General features: G+C 39.6%; 1 protein-coding gene across 2 annotated transcripts in view; it reads left to right on the forward strand.

The window, feature by feature from the left end:
• Window positions 1–17,421, forward strand: part of BRF1 (BRF1 RNA polymerase III transcription initiation factor subunit) — a 257,449-nt gene that overhangs the window by 181,985 nt on the left and 58,043 nt on the right. Inside the window, exons 12-16 of one of the 2 annotated variants that reach the window (XM_030558590.1) lie at window positions 174–194; window positions 889–950; window positions 3,914–3,995; window positions 4,096–4,151; window positions 6,697–6,953. In XM_030558590.1, the coding sequence (XP_030414450.1) occupies window positions 174–194; window positions 889–950; window positions 3,914–3,995; window positions 4,096–4,151; window positions 6,697–6,953 (478 nt within the window). The remainder of the gene's footprint in view (window positions 1–173; window positions 195–888; window positions 951–3,913; window positions 3,996–4,095; window positions 4,152–6,696; window positions 6,954–17,421) is intronic. The other variant, XM_030558591.1, reaches the window with a different exon arrangement.

The following is a 17,421-nucleotide window of genomic DNA, read 5'->3' on the forward strand; positions in this document are numbered from 1 at the left end:
ATTTTGTCTGGCTATTCTGGCTAATGGGTATAATAAAAGTGTGGTTATGTTTTCAAAAGATGTCAATAAAAATAAGAGCCTAAGCAAAAGTACAAATGAATTTGTGCACACTCTAGTACTTTATAGTGGAGAACTGATAATATTGGCACTTAATTAGTTATTTCTATTCATAGATCTCAAAGTGCTTTCCAAAGGTGGGTAAACTCTATAATCCCCATTTAACATATGGGAAAACGAATGCACCTAAGTTTACATGTCACACAAAAGTTATATGGTGGGTGAGTTAGTGCCAGGAACAAAACCCTAGTGTGGCTCCCAGCTTGGTGCCCTATTCACTAGACCATGCTGCTTCTTTGATAACAGAAAATATTTTCTTAATCATAACTTTCAGAGGATTCATGGCTCATTTGACTGTGATGGAGAAATTCCTGTGATGACAAGAGAAAAATCAAATCATCTTTCTCCAGTGATTTCACCAACTTAATAGCAAACATCTGTTGCTGCTGCAAATTAAAAAAAAAAAAAGTCTGCTGAAAATTACTGTAATATTTTTAGCTCTTCTCTGTGAAGCAATTAGTAGAGAGAGGGCTGGATTGGAGCGCATAGTCAGAATTCATTAACTGTGGTGACAATTTACACACACACACACACACACACACACACACACACACACACACACACACACACACACACACTGAGAGCAATAGGAAAGTTCAGTACATCTCCTCTGTAAAGTTGGCGGGGTGTAATCCTTTGAAAGGTGATTATTTGTTAACAAACCAATATAACCAATACTATACTTCAGATGCAATTAAAAGCAGAATTTTTATTGGAGTGGACGTTCAGTGAATATGCAGCTTAATTAAAATTTTTATTGCTTTTATTTAGATGAAAATACAGGCGACGGTGAATTAGATCTTAGTGGAATTGACGACACTGAAATAGATCGGGTAAGATATATTTTTATTCTATCTACAGTCTGATCTTAGAAGAAAAATATTGTCTTATGTGGTTTATCTTCCCATGCCCCAACCTCCCACTTTGATGGAACTTGGTTACAATGCACATAGATGGTCAGGAGTTAAAGCCCATGATTATGAGAATCTGGTACCAAAACTAATGCACATGGCCAATCTGTTACACTCTAGCTCGTTCGCTGCAAGATATAATAAAATCGTAGTATGTTGTTACTGCTGCCATTTCTCATCATGTTGGAGTAATTGTTATTGGAAATGTATTTTATTTTAGAGAGGAAGGACCTTACGTTCCATTTAATATTAAATGCATGACGTAGTTACTTGCTGAAGATATGTTCAAGGTGTGGTGTTGCTCTGGAAAGATACTGTAAAATGGCATTCTGGGCTCCTGTGTTGTCTCAGTGATTTCCATAACCCTTACTTAGTTTATAATATTTGCCTGTGTGACAGTACAGTGTAGTAGAGCTGGGCGAATAACTGAATTTTTGGTTAGCTGTTAGCCCCAGAAAACTGGGGGCAGAGGGGAGACACTTTAATTTGGGTTAAATCGAAGGCTTTTTTTAATTTTTAACTAGTCAAAACATTCAGAAATATTTTATTTTGGGTCAAACAAAACATTTTGTTTTGATTTTTGGCATTGTAAACATTTTAAAAATGAAAGCAAAGGAAATGGAGAACTAGAGGAGGGGTGGTGGTAGCCCCACCCCCTTTTAATGCCAGTAGCCCAGTGAGTAGGGTGTCCACATGAGGGTCAAGAGGCCTGAGTTCCAGCCTCTGCACCCGATTGGGGTTCAAACCTAGGTCTGCTGCAAAGACATAGTGTATTTTGGGCTGGGGGGGGTGTCTCTCCTGTTGGAGCTGTTCCACTTTGTATAAACAATTAAATATTCATTGGAGCAGGGCCTTGTACCTAGATCTCTCCTCTCCCAGGAGAGTGCCTTGGTTACTGAACTATAGAGTCTCTCACATGCTCTCTGGCCCAGACTAATCAAGTATTTCGTACAAAGTGAAACAGCTTCAGCAGGAAAGATTGTCAGCCCCATCCTACAATTGCTGATAACATGGTGGTGAGGGCACTCACCTGGGAGTAGGGAGGACTGGGTTCAAATCCCTACTCTAGAGCAGGAATTCAAAATGGGTGTCCACTCTCCCAGATGAGTGCTATAACCTTTGGGCATATAGGGTGCATGACCAGCTCCTCAGTTTTATGAATGGTGCCTAACTTGCCTTGTGAATCTTGCCTGAAAAACCAAAATAGTTCATTTCAGTAATGTGAAAAAGGACCTGTTTTGACATTTCTGAATTTTTTTTTTCGTTTTGCCAGTATTGACATGAATTGATGAAATGTTTCAAGTGACCCAAATCTGCCTTTTTCGGGGGGGGGGGGGGGGGGGGGGGGGGGAGGGTGCGGTGCAAAAGTTTGGGTCAAAAATTTCTCCCAGTTTTAAGCCCAGGCTAGGATGCCCTTCAGCGAGGTCCTGTGCAAACAGTGAAAGAGTTCCTGTCTCACAGCCTAAACATACAAGATAGACAAATGGTGGCTGAAAGGGAAACAAAGGCACTGAAGTGAAGTGACGTGCTCAAGGTCACAGAGCAGGTCAGAGTCTGAATCCAGGTCTCCTGACTCCCAAGCTGGTGCCTTCTCCACTAGACCATGCTAAGCTTACAAATAAAAAGTGCAGTTAAAAAATACAAAACAAAACCAGGTGTTATAAATTCCTCTTCGTGTCCTGAAATAACTGAAAACAACTGGGTTTGATACATGTAACTGAGAATATAATTTGATCTGCAGAATCTTTATTTTTGGTGATAGATGAGCAGGAAAGAGCCCCACTTGACTTTTAGCACCCAGGCTGAGTCTGCCAAGCAGGCAGTTAGGAAGAATATGGAAAAGAGTGAATGTGCTATGGAAATAACAGAAACAGTAAATACAAAACCCCTCCATGCCAATTTCAGTTACTCATCAGAATAGATCCATAATTTAAACAGAAGCTGGGAAGGAACAAACCCATCTTCTCTTCCTGCTAGACTCTGCAGTGAAGCCATAACTCTAATGCAAGCAGGGTGAATAGTTGAGCTCTGAGCGAGTGTGTTTTTCATTATTATGACCCAAATTTAATACACACAAATGAAACAGAGATAATATTGACCAGGTAAATTGTATTAGAACAAATGGGTTTTTTCCGAGTTTGTTCCAATGTGAAAGACGACTCCTTGCATCAATTTCATTAGAGTTGAATTATTTTTCTCATAAAGTACTTGAGTGTATATTTTATTTTGAAAAAAATCTGAAATGGTAAAAGGAATAAATTGCTAGAGAATCAAGCTGTTTTATTAGCACTTAAAACTAGTATCAGTTACAATACTTGGCTCTACTCTTTTAATTCATCCACAAAATACTTTTTAAAAAAATGGTCATAAAAAGATGGTTGGTAATGGTTTGAACCAGTTTCTCCTCACAGCTTTACCAATGTTCCTCATTCCCAACCTGCAAGTAGGAACTAGTGTTACACAAAGAGTAGTTGTGCTGAACCTAATATTGGATTGGTATTGTAATCTGCATAACTGAAAGCTAGGATGAGATTCATCATGCCACTTTAATATTGCAATTTCTGGACCACATTTTGGTCTGTTCCCCTGCCCCACACAACTCCAGTGACTTGAGTGAAACTGAATGAGTAGAACTGAAAATATACTTTGAATGAATTCAGATCCCCAAAGTGGAAGACTAAAATACTAATTTGTTGTGCTAGCTAGTGTTTGTCACTTCTTTCTTTACTATCCCATTATTTCCCATTGAACAAACTTTCTTTCATTAATCTAGTTCTAAAAATAAGCTTGAATGTGAATTACTCTTACTTGTATCTTTTCACTGTATTTTGCCTACGATTTTCAGGTTAATAGCTGAAAAGAAATGAACTTTATTTTGTTTTTAGTATATACTTGATGAAACGGAAGCTCAAATAAAAGCAGAACTGTGGATGAAAGAAAATGCAGATTATTTGAAGGAACAAAAGGGTAAGAAGCATAACAACTGAAATGCTCTCTCTGGTTACATGTCACAAAAAGCAATCTGATACCTGTCCTTCATGCTGGCTACCTTTTTGTCATCTTTCAGAGAAAGAAGCGAGAATAGCAAAAGAGAAGGAGCTTGGGATTTATAAGGAACACAAGGTAAGCGACTTAAATATTCCAGTTGTGCTTAACAGTGTCCATTTGCAAATTTACTGGAAACTCATTATATTTCTTGGTCAAACTCCTCTTACAGTGGTTTAGAATATGTTGGGGTCAATCCAAGCAGTAATTCAGTTCTCTACTAGCCTAGCAATAGCTTTTTATCTTACCCCTGAACATTAATTAAACTATGCTGCCGCACAGCTTTTCAGATGGTGAGTGTAACATTTTCCTGCCTGAGTATTGTTTACATCTCTAACCCAAGACTATACTTTAAAGTCCCTTTGAACTCTGTTAGGTAGGGAACTTCTGTACATGGTGGTTGTGGCAATTTTTTTTGCATGGAACAGTCAGCTACATTTATGATTGCTTTCCTCGGTGATTACTTTGTTTAAAAATGATTCTTAAAACTTTCTTGATTTTTTTTAAAAGACATTCATGTTGTATTTGTTCTGAGTTTGCTACAACTGCAGCACTTTTGTATGTTGTTGCAGTAATGGTTTCTGTATGAAGAGGTGAACAAATCTCCATTACAGCAACTTGAAGGGATATTATTGTTCTACCTTTCATAAAGCATGTGACATTTATGTTAATAAGTGGCTTGTCCTCTCTGAGTTTAGCAGTTTAAAGCAGTCTAATTGGTCACATAGTCACAATTTACAGCATTAATATTTTGTGTAATTGACCAAATGACAAGGCAGTCTGTGCATAATTTTTCCCATGCAGCTAAAATCTACATTAGTTTTTGGTGTGTGTTTTCCATCAGTCTTTTTTAAACAGACCAATGAAAGACACTATTTCCCAAGATATTTAAACAATAAAAAGTAAACCCGACAATGAAAGACTATTTGATGCTTGAGAGTTTCTCATTCAGGCTGCATTCCTACAAATGGCATTGCACAAGTAATTTTAAAAACCGTGCATAACCCTCTGGCACAGAAACAGCCCAAACACCCGCCTCTTTGTTCTGACAACACTGAATTTTTCTCTAACTCTCTACTGTTGCTGACAACTTTAGGCTAGAACTTGATTAACATAGTGCCTGCGATTTTCAAGGTAGCATTTGACCCATGAAGATAAATAGAACAGTTATTATGCATTCAAAAATAATTCACTTGCAGATTTAGATGTTAAAACTTCTTTTGAGAATGAAAATGTTGGGCAAGACATCAAAGTTATTTCCTACTCTTTTAGAATGGGGACATGGGACCTTTCTTCACCTGAACAGTTGCCAGATACACTCAAAGATCATTCTGTCTGTAACATCTCATCCTCTAGTTCTGGGTTGCAGTATGTCAGGAAGTGTGGGGGAGACAAGGCCATGCACCCTCCACTTCTTGTGATTCACCATGACTCTCAGCCAGCCAGTAAAACAGAAGGTTTATTAGCCAATAGGAGCACAGTCCAAAACAGGTCTTGCAGGTACAGACAACAGGACCACCTCAGTCAGGTCCATATTGGGGGGCAGGGAGCTTGGACTCCGGCCCCGGGTCTTCCTCCGTTTCCCCAGCCAGCTCCAAACTGAAATCCCCTCCAGCTGTCTCACCCAGCCACACACCCCGGCTCCTCCTTCAGCCTTTGTCCAGTTTCCCGGGCAGAAGGTGTCACCTGGCCCAATCCCCCTCCTGTGCTCAGGTTACATGCTCAGATATCATCCCTCAAGTGAAGTCACACCCTCATATTCCCATCACCAATGCAGACAGTCCCAGTAACACTCCCACACAATATTCCCAGGTCAATCTGCCCCACTCCGTCACACAGTGTTAGTCAAAAACTTTGACTTGCAACTTTTTGACCTACTCAAGACTATCTCCAACTGAACATCGCTGACATCACTGCAATGCCTAGCATCTAAGTGGAATGTGTAATTGCTCAGAGGCCAGCATTAATGCCAATCCATTTACCCACTGATTGCCAACTCTGTAATCAGTTGGCCCTCTTCACTGAATCATGGAGCAAGAGTCCTATGGTGCTCTCCAAAATAGTATTGCTGTAATTTTGAGCCTCACTTTGCAGAAATTAACTATAGGGAGAGTTATAACCCAATATGGGTCTGGTTATAAACAAGTATTTTTTGGGAAATGTATATTTACTTTTTGGTTAATTTTATAAAATGTATTGGGAGCCCCTCTCCTGTCACTGGAACAACCTCGTCCCACTGTAGATGACATTTGGGAAAGAGGCTACGTTTCTCTTTGGTAACAATGCAGAAACTGTGGGATTAATTTAGCAAAGCAATCGTAATGACATGTGGTGGTATTTGGCAAAAGATACAGAAGCTAACACCTTATCTCTTGAAAAAGTTACATGGGCTCTACAATGTCCTCAGATAGACAGAATCTCCATTTTACAGCTGATACCAGTCCTGGTGCCTGCAGCAGTACAATACCTGAAACACCATACTGGGGCATTGGCTTGGTACTGACTCCAAGTGAACCTACTGGGTCATCTAACACCAGTCTCAGCAGCACTGCAGATCACCCTTCTGTTCTGGTAAAAATTATTTTGATTGTATCTAAATCACTAATTTTATATTTTAATTAAGCCAAAGAAGTCTGCAAAAAAGCGGGAGCCAATTCAAGCTAGCACAGCAGGAGAAGCAATTGAAAAGATGTTGGAACAGAAGAAAATCTCAAGTAAAATTAATTATAATGTGCTAAAGGACCTGAACAGCAAAGGAAGTAGCACACCAAAGAAAGAGGATGACAGCACCGATGACAGCAGTAATACCAAGAAGCTGTCAAGAAGAAAATCTACTGCCAGTAGGAATATAGCCAACACTGTAAACAGTATGGGAAAAAGGTATTGCAGTTGTTCATTTATATCTCTCTGAGGCCGTCTGTGCATCTGTCTGGACAGACAACGTAGATAGTGTAACGCTTGTTTGAGAGTAAAGTAACATTAGGGCTCTGATTTTTATTTATTTTTCATGCAATGTCGCAATGAAACCTTATTTGCAGACCACATATCAGCTGACAGCTTCTGTGTGGATTAATCATCATAGCGTGAAAGAATCATTGAGAATTCACATGTGAATCTTTCAGCCATAGACGTCTATTCTTAATGTAATTCTGACATTTCTTGTCTTTCCTTAAGTTGGCTTCTTCATAGACACAGACCTGACACTAAACTGCTGATGTTTTGGCTTTTCCACTTGGTATGAAAAAATAGAGAGTATCCATCTGTTATGATAGCTAGCTGTTTGATTAGCTTTTATTTCAGTTTTATTCCAAGCTTTTGTTGTTAATTGATGACACAAATATAAAGCTTCACAGTAAATACGCATGTCAGTTTTCTGGTCTGCACTTGCAAATGTTTAAGGCTGTGATGAAAACTTCTATTTTAATGAGTAAAATACTCAAACTTGTTGGATAGATTTGGAGTATGTGGTAAAATATACAGGGAAATTGGTGTGTGCTGTTTGCAATATTCAACTGTTTTATTAGTCTGGTTCAGATAATCATTTGAACTGCTTCTATGCATAGTCATTTCTCATTTGTCTATTATGTATTTCTATGGTTTCTACCTACAAAGAACCTAGTCTAAGTGTAGCCATACCATTACAATTGATAATAGACAAAGTGTGGAGGGTAGAGGAAACAAAGATTGTGAACGAGCAACTAAGGTGTTTTTGTGTGTTCGTTTGTATATTGTTGGTGAAGACAAGCTCAAAAGTGTGAGGTGAATGAGGGAGTTGATCCCTGATGGCAGGTTCAACCAGTGAGAAGGAAGCACAATCGTCAGTATGGAGGATGAAGTCCCCCAGGATTGAGGGTAGGAGATTAGGAGGAGAAAGGAAGTGAGAGAGCCAGGAATCAAAGCCCTTGCAGAACAAGTTGGGCTAGAGATGTACCACGGTAATACAGGGGAAAGAAAAGAGCCTGATGCATGTACTTTGGAGGAGGAGAAGGAATGTGTCTTTGAATTCAGGGGAGCTTGGAGGCAGCAGCAGTGGAGAAATGTGAGGCTAATATCACTGCTGCCAGGAAATGAGGGAATCAGCCACCCTATGAGAGGGTGTCAGCCGAGGGAGGAGGAGAGTCAGGTAACTGTCTGTTCAAGATGGGAAAGGAGGAGAGACTGAACTGGAGAGGAGAGAAGAGAAGATAGATGGAGGTCAGTACCCAGAAACTAAACAGAGAAAGCACAGTGAGAGTCTATAGCGTTCAGATGCTTATTCTGGCCCTTGGTTTAAGAGCCAAAATTTAAGAATAAATGTGTAAATAGAGAGATCTGGCTTGTTTAAATTTCTCAATATTCCTAGGAGACTTGATTCTGCGAGAGACATTATTGTAATAGCAAAGATATTCTCCCTTGTCTGCTATTTTTTCCTTGTTTGTTTACCATGATTGCTCCATGCTTATACGACGTTTCCCTGGAAAGATAATAGAAATACCCTTATTAACAACATTCTTACTTTCTCGTCTCCTTTCTGACCCTTTTACGTCAGCAAGAATATTGTAAGTCTCCTATTTAGTTGATGATAATGGTGAGGTCTAAAAACCCACGAGCAGTGTTTTTTCTGTTAGCAAAGTGAAGTGCAAAAAAGCATTCAAGACTAATTTGTAGCATTTCACACACATTACCCTGAAGATATTTAGGTTTAACAAATTTTTGATGAAACTTAAACCAGGAGTTACATTATCTAATTAAATAATGCTCTGATTCTGTTGTCAGAAGGTGAATGCTGATCGGTGTCTTACATTGTGGTGGTATTATTGATTTTGAAACAATTGCATGTTGAGCTGAGCATTTAGCACTAGGGGTATGTCTGCACAGCAGCTAGACACCCATAACTGGCCCATGCCAGCTAACTTGGGCTCACGGGGCTTGGGGCTGTTTCACTGCTATGTAGACATCTGGACTCGGGCTAGATTCTGGGCCCTAGGACCATCTGAGGTGGAAAGGTTCCAGAACTATGACTCCAGCCTGAGTCCAGACGTCTTCACAGCAATGAAACAGTTCCATGAGCCAGAGTCCACTGGCACAGGCTATCTGTGGGTGTCTAGTTGCTGTGTAGACATACCCTGGCAGTTTTTGACGGCTTCTCCACATCTTCACATCACCATTTTCAGGACCTGATTCTCAGAAATACTGAGCTCTTGTAGCTCCAGTTGAAGTCAGTAGGCCCTTCAGCTGATAAGCCCTTTTTTTTTTTAAATGCCCTAAATTAAACAATAAAGCATTATGGAAAGCTATCTAGATAAATACAAATTATTTTCTAAAAGTAGATGATAAAACCATGTTTATTTTTCCCTTTTTGAGTTCTCAAAGCATGTCCTGAGGGTGCTTGCAGAGTTCTGTCACTGATTAGCAATTTTCAAATGTAGTTAATTTTGCAGCAAACCTGTGGGAGTTGTGTGGGGTGAGGTGAGTGCATGTGTATATATATATATAGGAGATATTGTATATTAAGGAGAGCTTTCACTTCCAAAGTAATGTTCCTGCTAAAACAATACTGAGAACTTGGCAAGCAAATAGATTATTCTAATTTCCTACAATTAAAGATTTGATATTCCTTTTGATTTTCTTCCATTACTCTAAGTGCCAAACATCTTATATGGCATCCAGAAATTCCTTTGTTCAGCATTGTTGTTGTGTCATGCATAAATTCCTTTATTCAGCATCGTTCCTCTGAGAAGTGAATGGAAAAATACTTCTCCTGTGATACAATAATCATGGTAATTTGTATGCAATTAATAATAAAAATCCTTCACATTTCTCATTAGAAAATGAATGAAGTATGTATGCCAGAATCCAGGAGACATTTTCAGAGATTCTGCTAGCTATTTATTTTTCAGTGATTTATAATCCTGCTAGTTTATCTTTAGAGGTCTTAAATATTTAGTAATCTATCTGCAGCAGCAGCTTGCATCACAAGCATCTATGAGATCAGCATGCTTTAATCCAATACTTCAATTAGTCTGAGTGATAATTAAGTCTTAAAGACGTACTGATTCAATCCTTTGGCCTAATTGAAAAGTACTGAGACCCAAGCTACTGGGAACTTGACAAGTGAGGAAAATAATATTGGTGGTAGGTGATTAAAGCAGAATTCTTGTATTGGAAGCAGAGTTTCAATATAGAACAGTTTTCCTTGCTCCCCATTCTCAAGTGAAATTGTTCTTCATGCTTACTTGACTTCTATGATTAGCAGAGGTCATCATAGTATAGGAAGGGTCATCTTACTGTATGTAGTGCAAGGAAGGATATGGCTCATCTTCAACTCTCTACCCTTCTAAATCTTTCACACTATAAAATACAATGGATTATCCTAGGACTTCTCTTTATAGTTATACATTATAATTAAAAGAGAATCCCCCAATCCTATTTAAAAGTGAGTCATTTACTTGCAAATATAAATCCATATTTCTTATGCCTTTTAGGCTACATGTTGGTAAGAACAGATTCAGACTGAAGCCCTTTGAATGGAAACTTTGTGTTTTTGATATATCAAACACAGAATAAGGATAGGCAGAGTATTAAGGAAAGATCTCCTAGGTTTTGTTCAGTGTTTTCACAGCTAAGTAAACAAACACTATAATGTTGTATAATTATTGATTCCCAACAAATATTTAAGTAAGTGGAGTGTTAAGAAAGTTTCATAGAAACAAGCTTAAATCTTATATCCTTGGTAAACTATCTTTTTAATAGAGCATCATTGATGATATAATAATTACTGTTAAACTAATAGGAAAATTAAATTCCAAAGAGCATTTACTTTATCTACCCTTTTACACTTTTCTAAACTGCAAACAAACCCTGATTTGAAAGCTGGGTTTGTAGTTTCTGGATTTTTCATGGGTTAGTGATGTCAAAGAATGGTTTTTAAGAACCAAGTAAACATCTTGCTCTTCGGTAAAGAAGTATCATCAAATATACTAATATTTTCAAAAGATAGGTTGGTTTTTGAGTGTTTTGCTTTACCATAAACTGGATCAATTATATGCTTTTTAGAAAACAACATACTTTATTTGAATGCATTTCCAAGAAATATGCTGCAGTTGTACTTAATATACCCATCAACATTAGTACTGAGCTCAATGAAGAGAGGATTTGAGAGTTTATTTTTATAGCTAAGATTAATTAAATTTCTCATTGCATATAATTTTTTGTCTCCAGTGAGTACCAAGACTACTGTCTGGTTGGAGAGTCAAGTAATTTTATTTTTGACACACTGAATGAGGCAATAATCTCCTCCTATTTAGTATGTCTGGGTTTTAGGATCTAGTGCATGAATAATTGTTTGATTTATGCTGAATACTATAAAAATAGTTGCCACAGCTTAATTTTAATTACCCAGTTGCACAGTTGATCTTCAGTCATGTTTTTTTAGTGTGAAACAGAATTCATAATTATATAGGGATAGCATGTTAATTCTTTTTTTTAAAGGCTAATCAAATAACTTCCATTTTATATGTGCTAAAGTTCAAGTTTTGAACTAAGTTATATCCTGGAATTCTTGAATTGTGATAGAGGAGGGGATCTAGGTCTGGTGGAAGCTTTAATAGTTTACATTTACTTGAACTGAAATGTTACTACATTGCTTGCGAAGTGAAATCTGTTGTAACACGAAAGGGCCTTTCAAGTCATTGCTTTTAAAAATTTAAAGCCAATTATTGCTATGTACTTGAAATTGGCAATGATATCTGAGCGGACAGGATATATTATCAAGAGAATAAATGTGTCAAGTTAATCTCACAAAAAACTTGTCTTGGAAGAGATGCAGCAGGATTGTAAAGCACAGCTAAATCTCTTTTAATAAAACAAGGTTGTTCCAAACAAGAGGATGTGCATATATAATAGAAAACCAACTCATGTTTATTACAAAGATAGCAAAAGCCCTCAGTGGAGTTTTCAGGAATGAGTGTATTTGAAATTTACTTCCAAAAATTGTTTGTTGTCTCATTCCTTTCTTGTAGTTATTGATCCTACTAGTAGATACGTATTGTTAGCTGATGGCTAACCGATGCCAATATGGCTGAGTTACTAACAGTTGTGCCACTGAGTCAGAAGATCCGTGGATTCATGGCCTCCATATTGCTAACATTGTAGTGCAGTATTAGGGATGTGCTGCAATGTTAGAGCCTTGGGGTGGCTTGTTAAATTTGCATCTGTTCTGTTCTCATTTCTGTTGGGTTTCCAAGTCCGTCTCATGGCCCAGCATCCTAGCCAACATTCCCCTTCTCACTAAAAGAGGTTGCAATTCCCAGGTAGTATGTATTACTATTACATAGTACTCAGCACACAACAGCTGCTCTGTTGCCTGGACAGTCATTTTGCTACTTGTATTTAAGTCGTTATTCTGGTATGTGCTTATCTTGAGTATGACAGTTGCCTTATGATCTGATTAGTTTAAATATTTCAGTTCTAGATACTTTTTTATCAAAATATTTCCAGTAATGCTGGACATGTGTTTCACAGGTCCCTTTCATTTCAGTAGATCTTTTGAAATGTGACCATGCAAAAATACACAAGGAATGAGCGGGTCTTAAAAGCTGCTCATCTGCTTTTAATCAGGAAACTTGCCTCTTCAGATGCATTTTTGGCACTGTGGTTGGTTAGTAGAATATGTAGGTGCTTTACTGGAAAAACTATTATTTCCCACACATTCAGGACCATAGATAGTATGGAACAAATTATGCTGTGCACTTTATTTTTAGTTACAGGACTGGAATTGACATAAAACTAGAACACTAAGTAGCATACCATTTCAGTGTTGGAAATGCCCTAGGCTCAGCTAAGTAAATATGCTCAGTGTGGATGTCCATTATTGCTTATCTTGCTATTGTCATGACTTGTGATTTATTTCTCTATAGTCAAAACAACCAGCAGCTGCTTTGTTGTGGATGTATAATATGTTCAGTGTACAATATTTAGCTTTGTAAGGTATTGGTATTGTGGGCAGAGCTCAAGTTTTTCAAATCAAGGACCTTTCAGATCAGTTACCTGGATTGTACAGAATAGAGTTGGTTTAGTAATCCAAGATATTTCTGGGTGATTAAAAAATTAGAATTGGTTAACCTGTCTTGTTTTTACTTAGATGGTGAATCAGCTAGACTTGGAAAGCCAAGCTCAGATGATGCATATGGGTATGTCTACTCTGCAGTTAGACAGCTGTGGCTGGCCCATGCCAGCTGAAGGGCTCTCAAGGCTTGGGCTAAGGGCTGTTTAATTGCGGCATAGGTGTTCAGGCTCGGGCTGCAGCCTGAGCTCTGGAACCCTCCCACCTTGAGAGTCCTAGAGCCTGGGTTCCAGCCCAAGCTCGAATGTCTGCACCTCAATTAAACAGCCCTCCCCTCCTCACCCTCCCCAACAGCTGGCACAGACCAACAATGAGTTTTAAATTGCAGGGTAGACATACTCTGTGTGAGAGAGAACCAAGGCTGTATTTTTACATACAGTACAGTTAGTTAGCCTAGCGAACCATGCTAATAGCGAGTAATGTAATTCTTAAGGTAACAAAGCACTCTGTTAATTTACATTATCAAGGAAAGAGTTGGTCTTTTAGGGCTATGGTCGTGGTGCTAGGAAAAAGTAGTATTTAAAACATCATAGAATCATAGAATATCAGGGTTGGAAGGGACTTTAGGAGGTCATCTAGTCCAACCCCCTGCTCAAAGCAGGACCAATCCCCAACTAAATCATCCCATCCAGGGCTTTGTCAAGCCTGACCTTAAGAACCTCTAAGGAAGGAAATTCCACCACCTCCCTAGGTAACCCATTCCAGTGCTTCACCACCCTCCTAGTGAAAAAGTTTTTCCTAATATCCAAGCTAAACCTCCCCCACTCAACTTGAGATCATTACTCCTTGTTCTGTCATCTGGTATCACTGAACAATCTAGATCCATCCTCTCTGGGAACCCCCTTTCAGGTAGTTGAAAGCAGCTATCAAATCCTCTATCATTCTTCTCTTCTGCAGACTAAATAATCCCAGTTCCCTCAGCCTCTCCTCATAAATCATGTGCTCCAGCCCACTAATCATTTTTGTTGCCCTCCACTGGACTCTTTCCAATTTTTCCACATCCTTCTTGTATTGGACACAATACTCTAGATGAGGCCTCACGAATGCCGAATAGAGGGGAATGATCATGTTCCTCAATCTGCTGGCAATGCTCCTACTTATGCAACCCAAAATGCCCTTAGTCTTTTTGGCAACAAGGCCACACTGTTGACTCATATCCAGCTTCTCGTCCACTGTAACTCCTAGATCCTTTTCTGCAGAACAGCTGCCGAGTTACTCGGCCCCTAGTCTCTAGCAGTGCATAGGATTCTTCCGTCCTAAGTGCAGGACTCTGCAATTGTCCTAGTTGAATCTCATCAGATTTCTTTTGGCCCAATTGAATCTGAAAGTTTGAAGTTCATGGTTTAGCTGAAAGGACAGTTGGTAGATGTATTTCTTCAGGAATTCCCTGAAGGTCAAAGATTCTGTGTGAGAGCAAAGTTTGTAGAGATACAATCCCATGTGTTTGACAGGTATGAAGCACTTCTGATTCTTTTCTGTGCGTGTTAAATGCTTTACTTTTCCCGCCATTTATTTTTATTTTTCAGAACTGTCTTCAGCTCTTTGTGTAAGTTACTTTTTGATACCCCCCCCCTTACTTTGAGTTCTGCCACATGGCTTGGAATTCATAGGTATTACTGAAAATGAGATATTAAAGTTTTACTTCTGGTCTTCTGCTGTGCTACAGGCTTTACTTCTGTGTGGTGACTAGCAGAGGGTCACTGGCATGAAATTCACTTTTGGAAGAACCTTCTTTTAGAAGAAAGGTTGGGGCTGACAGTACCTTGTTCAGATTGTAGTTCCAAGATCTTTCTCTCAGTCAACTGGCTTGTTTTTGTTATATTTGTTTAGGTGTGGTCTTTAACAGGAATGTGTTCTCTTTTAAAGCATGCTAGTAATGGGTATTTGGATGTTGGCCTCAACTCTAATTGTTGCCCACTTAAGATGGGGATTTTTCTGCATGTCTTCACATGTGAATGTGCTGTATAGAATAGGCTTTTGGTTCGGATATTAGCTAATTGGTAAATCGATCCTCTGGAATGTTTTCATGAGATGCTCTGTGAAGGGCAGCTAAACTCTTAGTCCTCTATAATCTATACTTTGTGAGTTTGTAGCGTAATGTGTACATGTTTGAGTTTTGCTTCTGTATTTTATAATTTAGATCCAGGTAAAAGGATAGTGTAATAAAAATAACTGATGCTTTTTCTTTGTCAAACTGTAGCATTTACCAAGCACCACCATTTAAAATAAATTTTACCAATATCTAACCTGGTAACCTTTAGTGGGGACACATTTATGTAAATTGGTTTCATCTTGTTTTCATTTACAAAAAGCAAACCTTAGAGAAATGGTTGCTTAACTAAAGAGGTAGGTTTTTGCCACTTGTCAGTACACCGCTACCTCAGTATAACCCCACCCAATATAACATGAATTTGGATATAACACGGTAAAGCAGTGCTCCAGGGGCACGGGGCTACGCATTCCTGTGGATCAAAGCAAGTTCAGTATAACTCGGTTTCACATATAATGCAGTAAGTTGTATTGAGCTAATTTTATATTTTTAACCTAAAATCAGGTGAGCAGCAGATATTACTCCTCTTCTTACCAGAATTAGGTGACTGGAGTAATGATTCTTCTTCGAGAGATGTCCCTATGGGTGCTGCACTCTAGGTGTCGGTGCGCCCCTGCGCCTTTGATCGGAGATTTCTGCAGCAGTATTCGTATCGGCCATGCATGCTCAGAGCCTGGCCCCAGCTCTGAGTATATCTCTAATGAGCATGCACGGCCGGTTCTCTCTGTTCCTTCTCTACCATCCCTGGCTTGAGACGGAGCTTAGCAGACTCATTAAAGAATTTCTTTCCTCATCTTAAAATTGGTTTTCAGCCCTCGACTTACAAGATGCCTATTTTCACATCACTATCCACCCAGCCCACAGGCGTTTCCTTCGTTTTACCCTTGGCTCAATGCATTTCCAATACAGAGTTCTACCTTTCAGCCTTTCCACTGCCCCCTGAGTTTTCTCCAAGCTCCTAGCGGTAGTCATTGCCTACCTCAGGGAAAAAGGTGTCATAATATTCACTTACCTTGACGATTGCCTTCTCAAGGCCTCCATGTTCGACGAAGCCCTCCACTTCACACAACTCACCATCGATTGCTTCCAATCTCTGGGCCTGCAAATAAACAGAAGCAAATCCATATTAAGTCCTACTCAGCACCTGGAGTTTATAGGAGCGAGCCTCGACTCCACAACCAGGCAGGCATCTCTCCCACCCGACAAATTCAATACCATAAAACTGCTGGCTGCGAGACTTCGTGACAGCCCCCGAGACTGCCTCCAACTATTAGGGCACATGGCCTCGTGCACCTTCGTGGTCCAGAATGCACGTATCTACATGAGGTGCTTCCAAACTCTGCTGGCCACAGTTTGCAAACCAAATGTGCACTTGCTAAACAAACCCCTGGCCATACCCTACCAAGTCAAAGACTCTTTCCTATGGTGGACAGTCTCCTCCAACCTCTGCTCTGGAGTCCCCTTCCTCCAGACCTCCCCAACTCTGATAATGACGACCAATGCATCTCTCACTGGCTAGAGGGCCCACATCTCTCACCAAACGGTCCATGGGCTATGGCCTCCCTCTGAGACCTCCCTGCACATAAATATTCTAGAACTTTGAGCTATATGAAATGCCTGCGGCCACTTCCTGCCACTAATCAAGAATCAGCATGTACGCATAATGACAGACAACATTGCCGGCATGTTCTACGTAAACAGGCAAGGAGGAGCTGGCTTCCACTCTCTTTGCTCAGAGGCCATAAAACTCTGGAATTGGTGCCTTGCGAACCACATCCACATATCAGCTGCTTATTTCCCCAGGGTGATGAATACCACTGCCGACGAGTTAAGCAGATGTTTCCCTTTGGAACACGAATGGGAGATAGATGACAGAATCATTTACAACATGTTTCACACTTGGGGTCACCCAACCATAGATTTCTTTGCAACTGCGAAAAACACGAAATGCCTCAATATTTGCTCCAGGGAGGGACTGGGCAAACACTCCCTCGGAGATGCATTCATGATCCCATGGCACTGGGACTTACTCTATGTATTTCCCCCAATACCACTTCTGAACAGGGTCCTCATAAAGATACGAACGGACCTTGCCACAGTGATCTTGATCGCACCTTCATGGCCGAGACAACCATGGTTCCCTTTCCTCACCAGAATGTCAATTCGACCACCGATCTCACTGCCTCTCATCCCGA

The sequence above is a fragment of the Gopherus evgoodei genome, chromosome 4, assembly GCF_007399415.2.
Source record: "Gopherus evgoodei ecotype Sinaloan lineage chromosome 4, rGopEvg1_v1.p, whole genome shotgun sequence".
Taxonomy (NCBI): domain Eukaryota; kingdom Metazoa; phylum Chordata; order Testudines; family Testudinidae; genus Gopherus; species Gopherus evgoodei.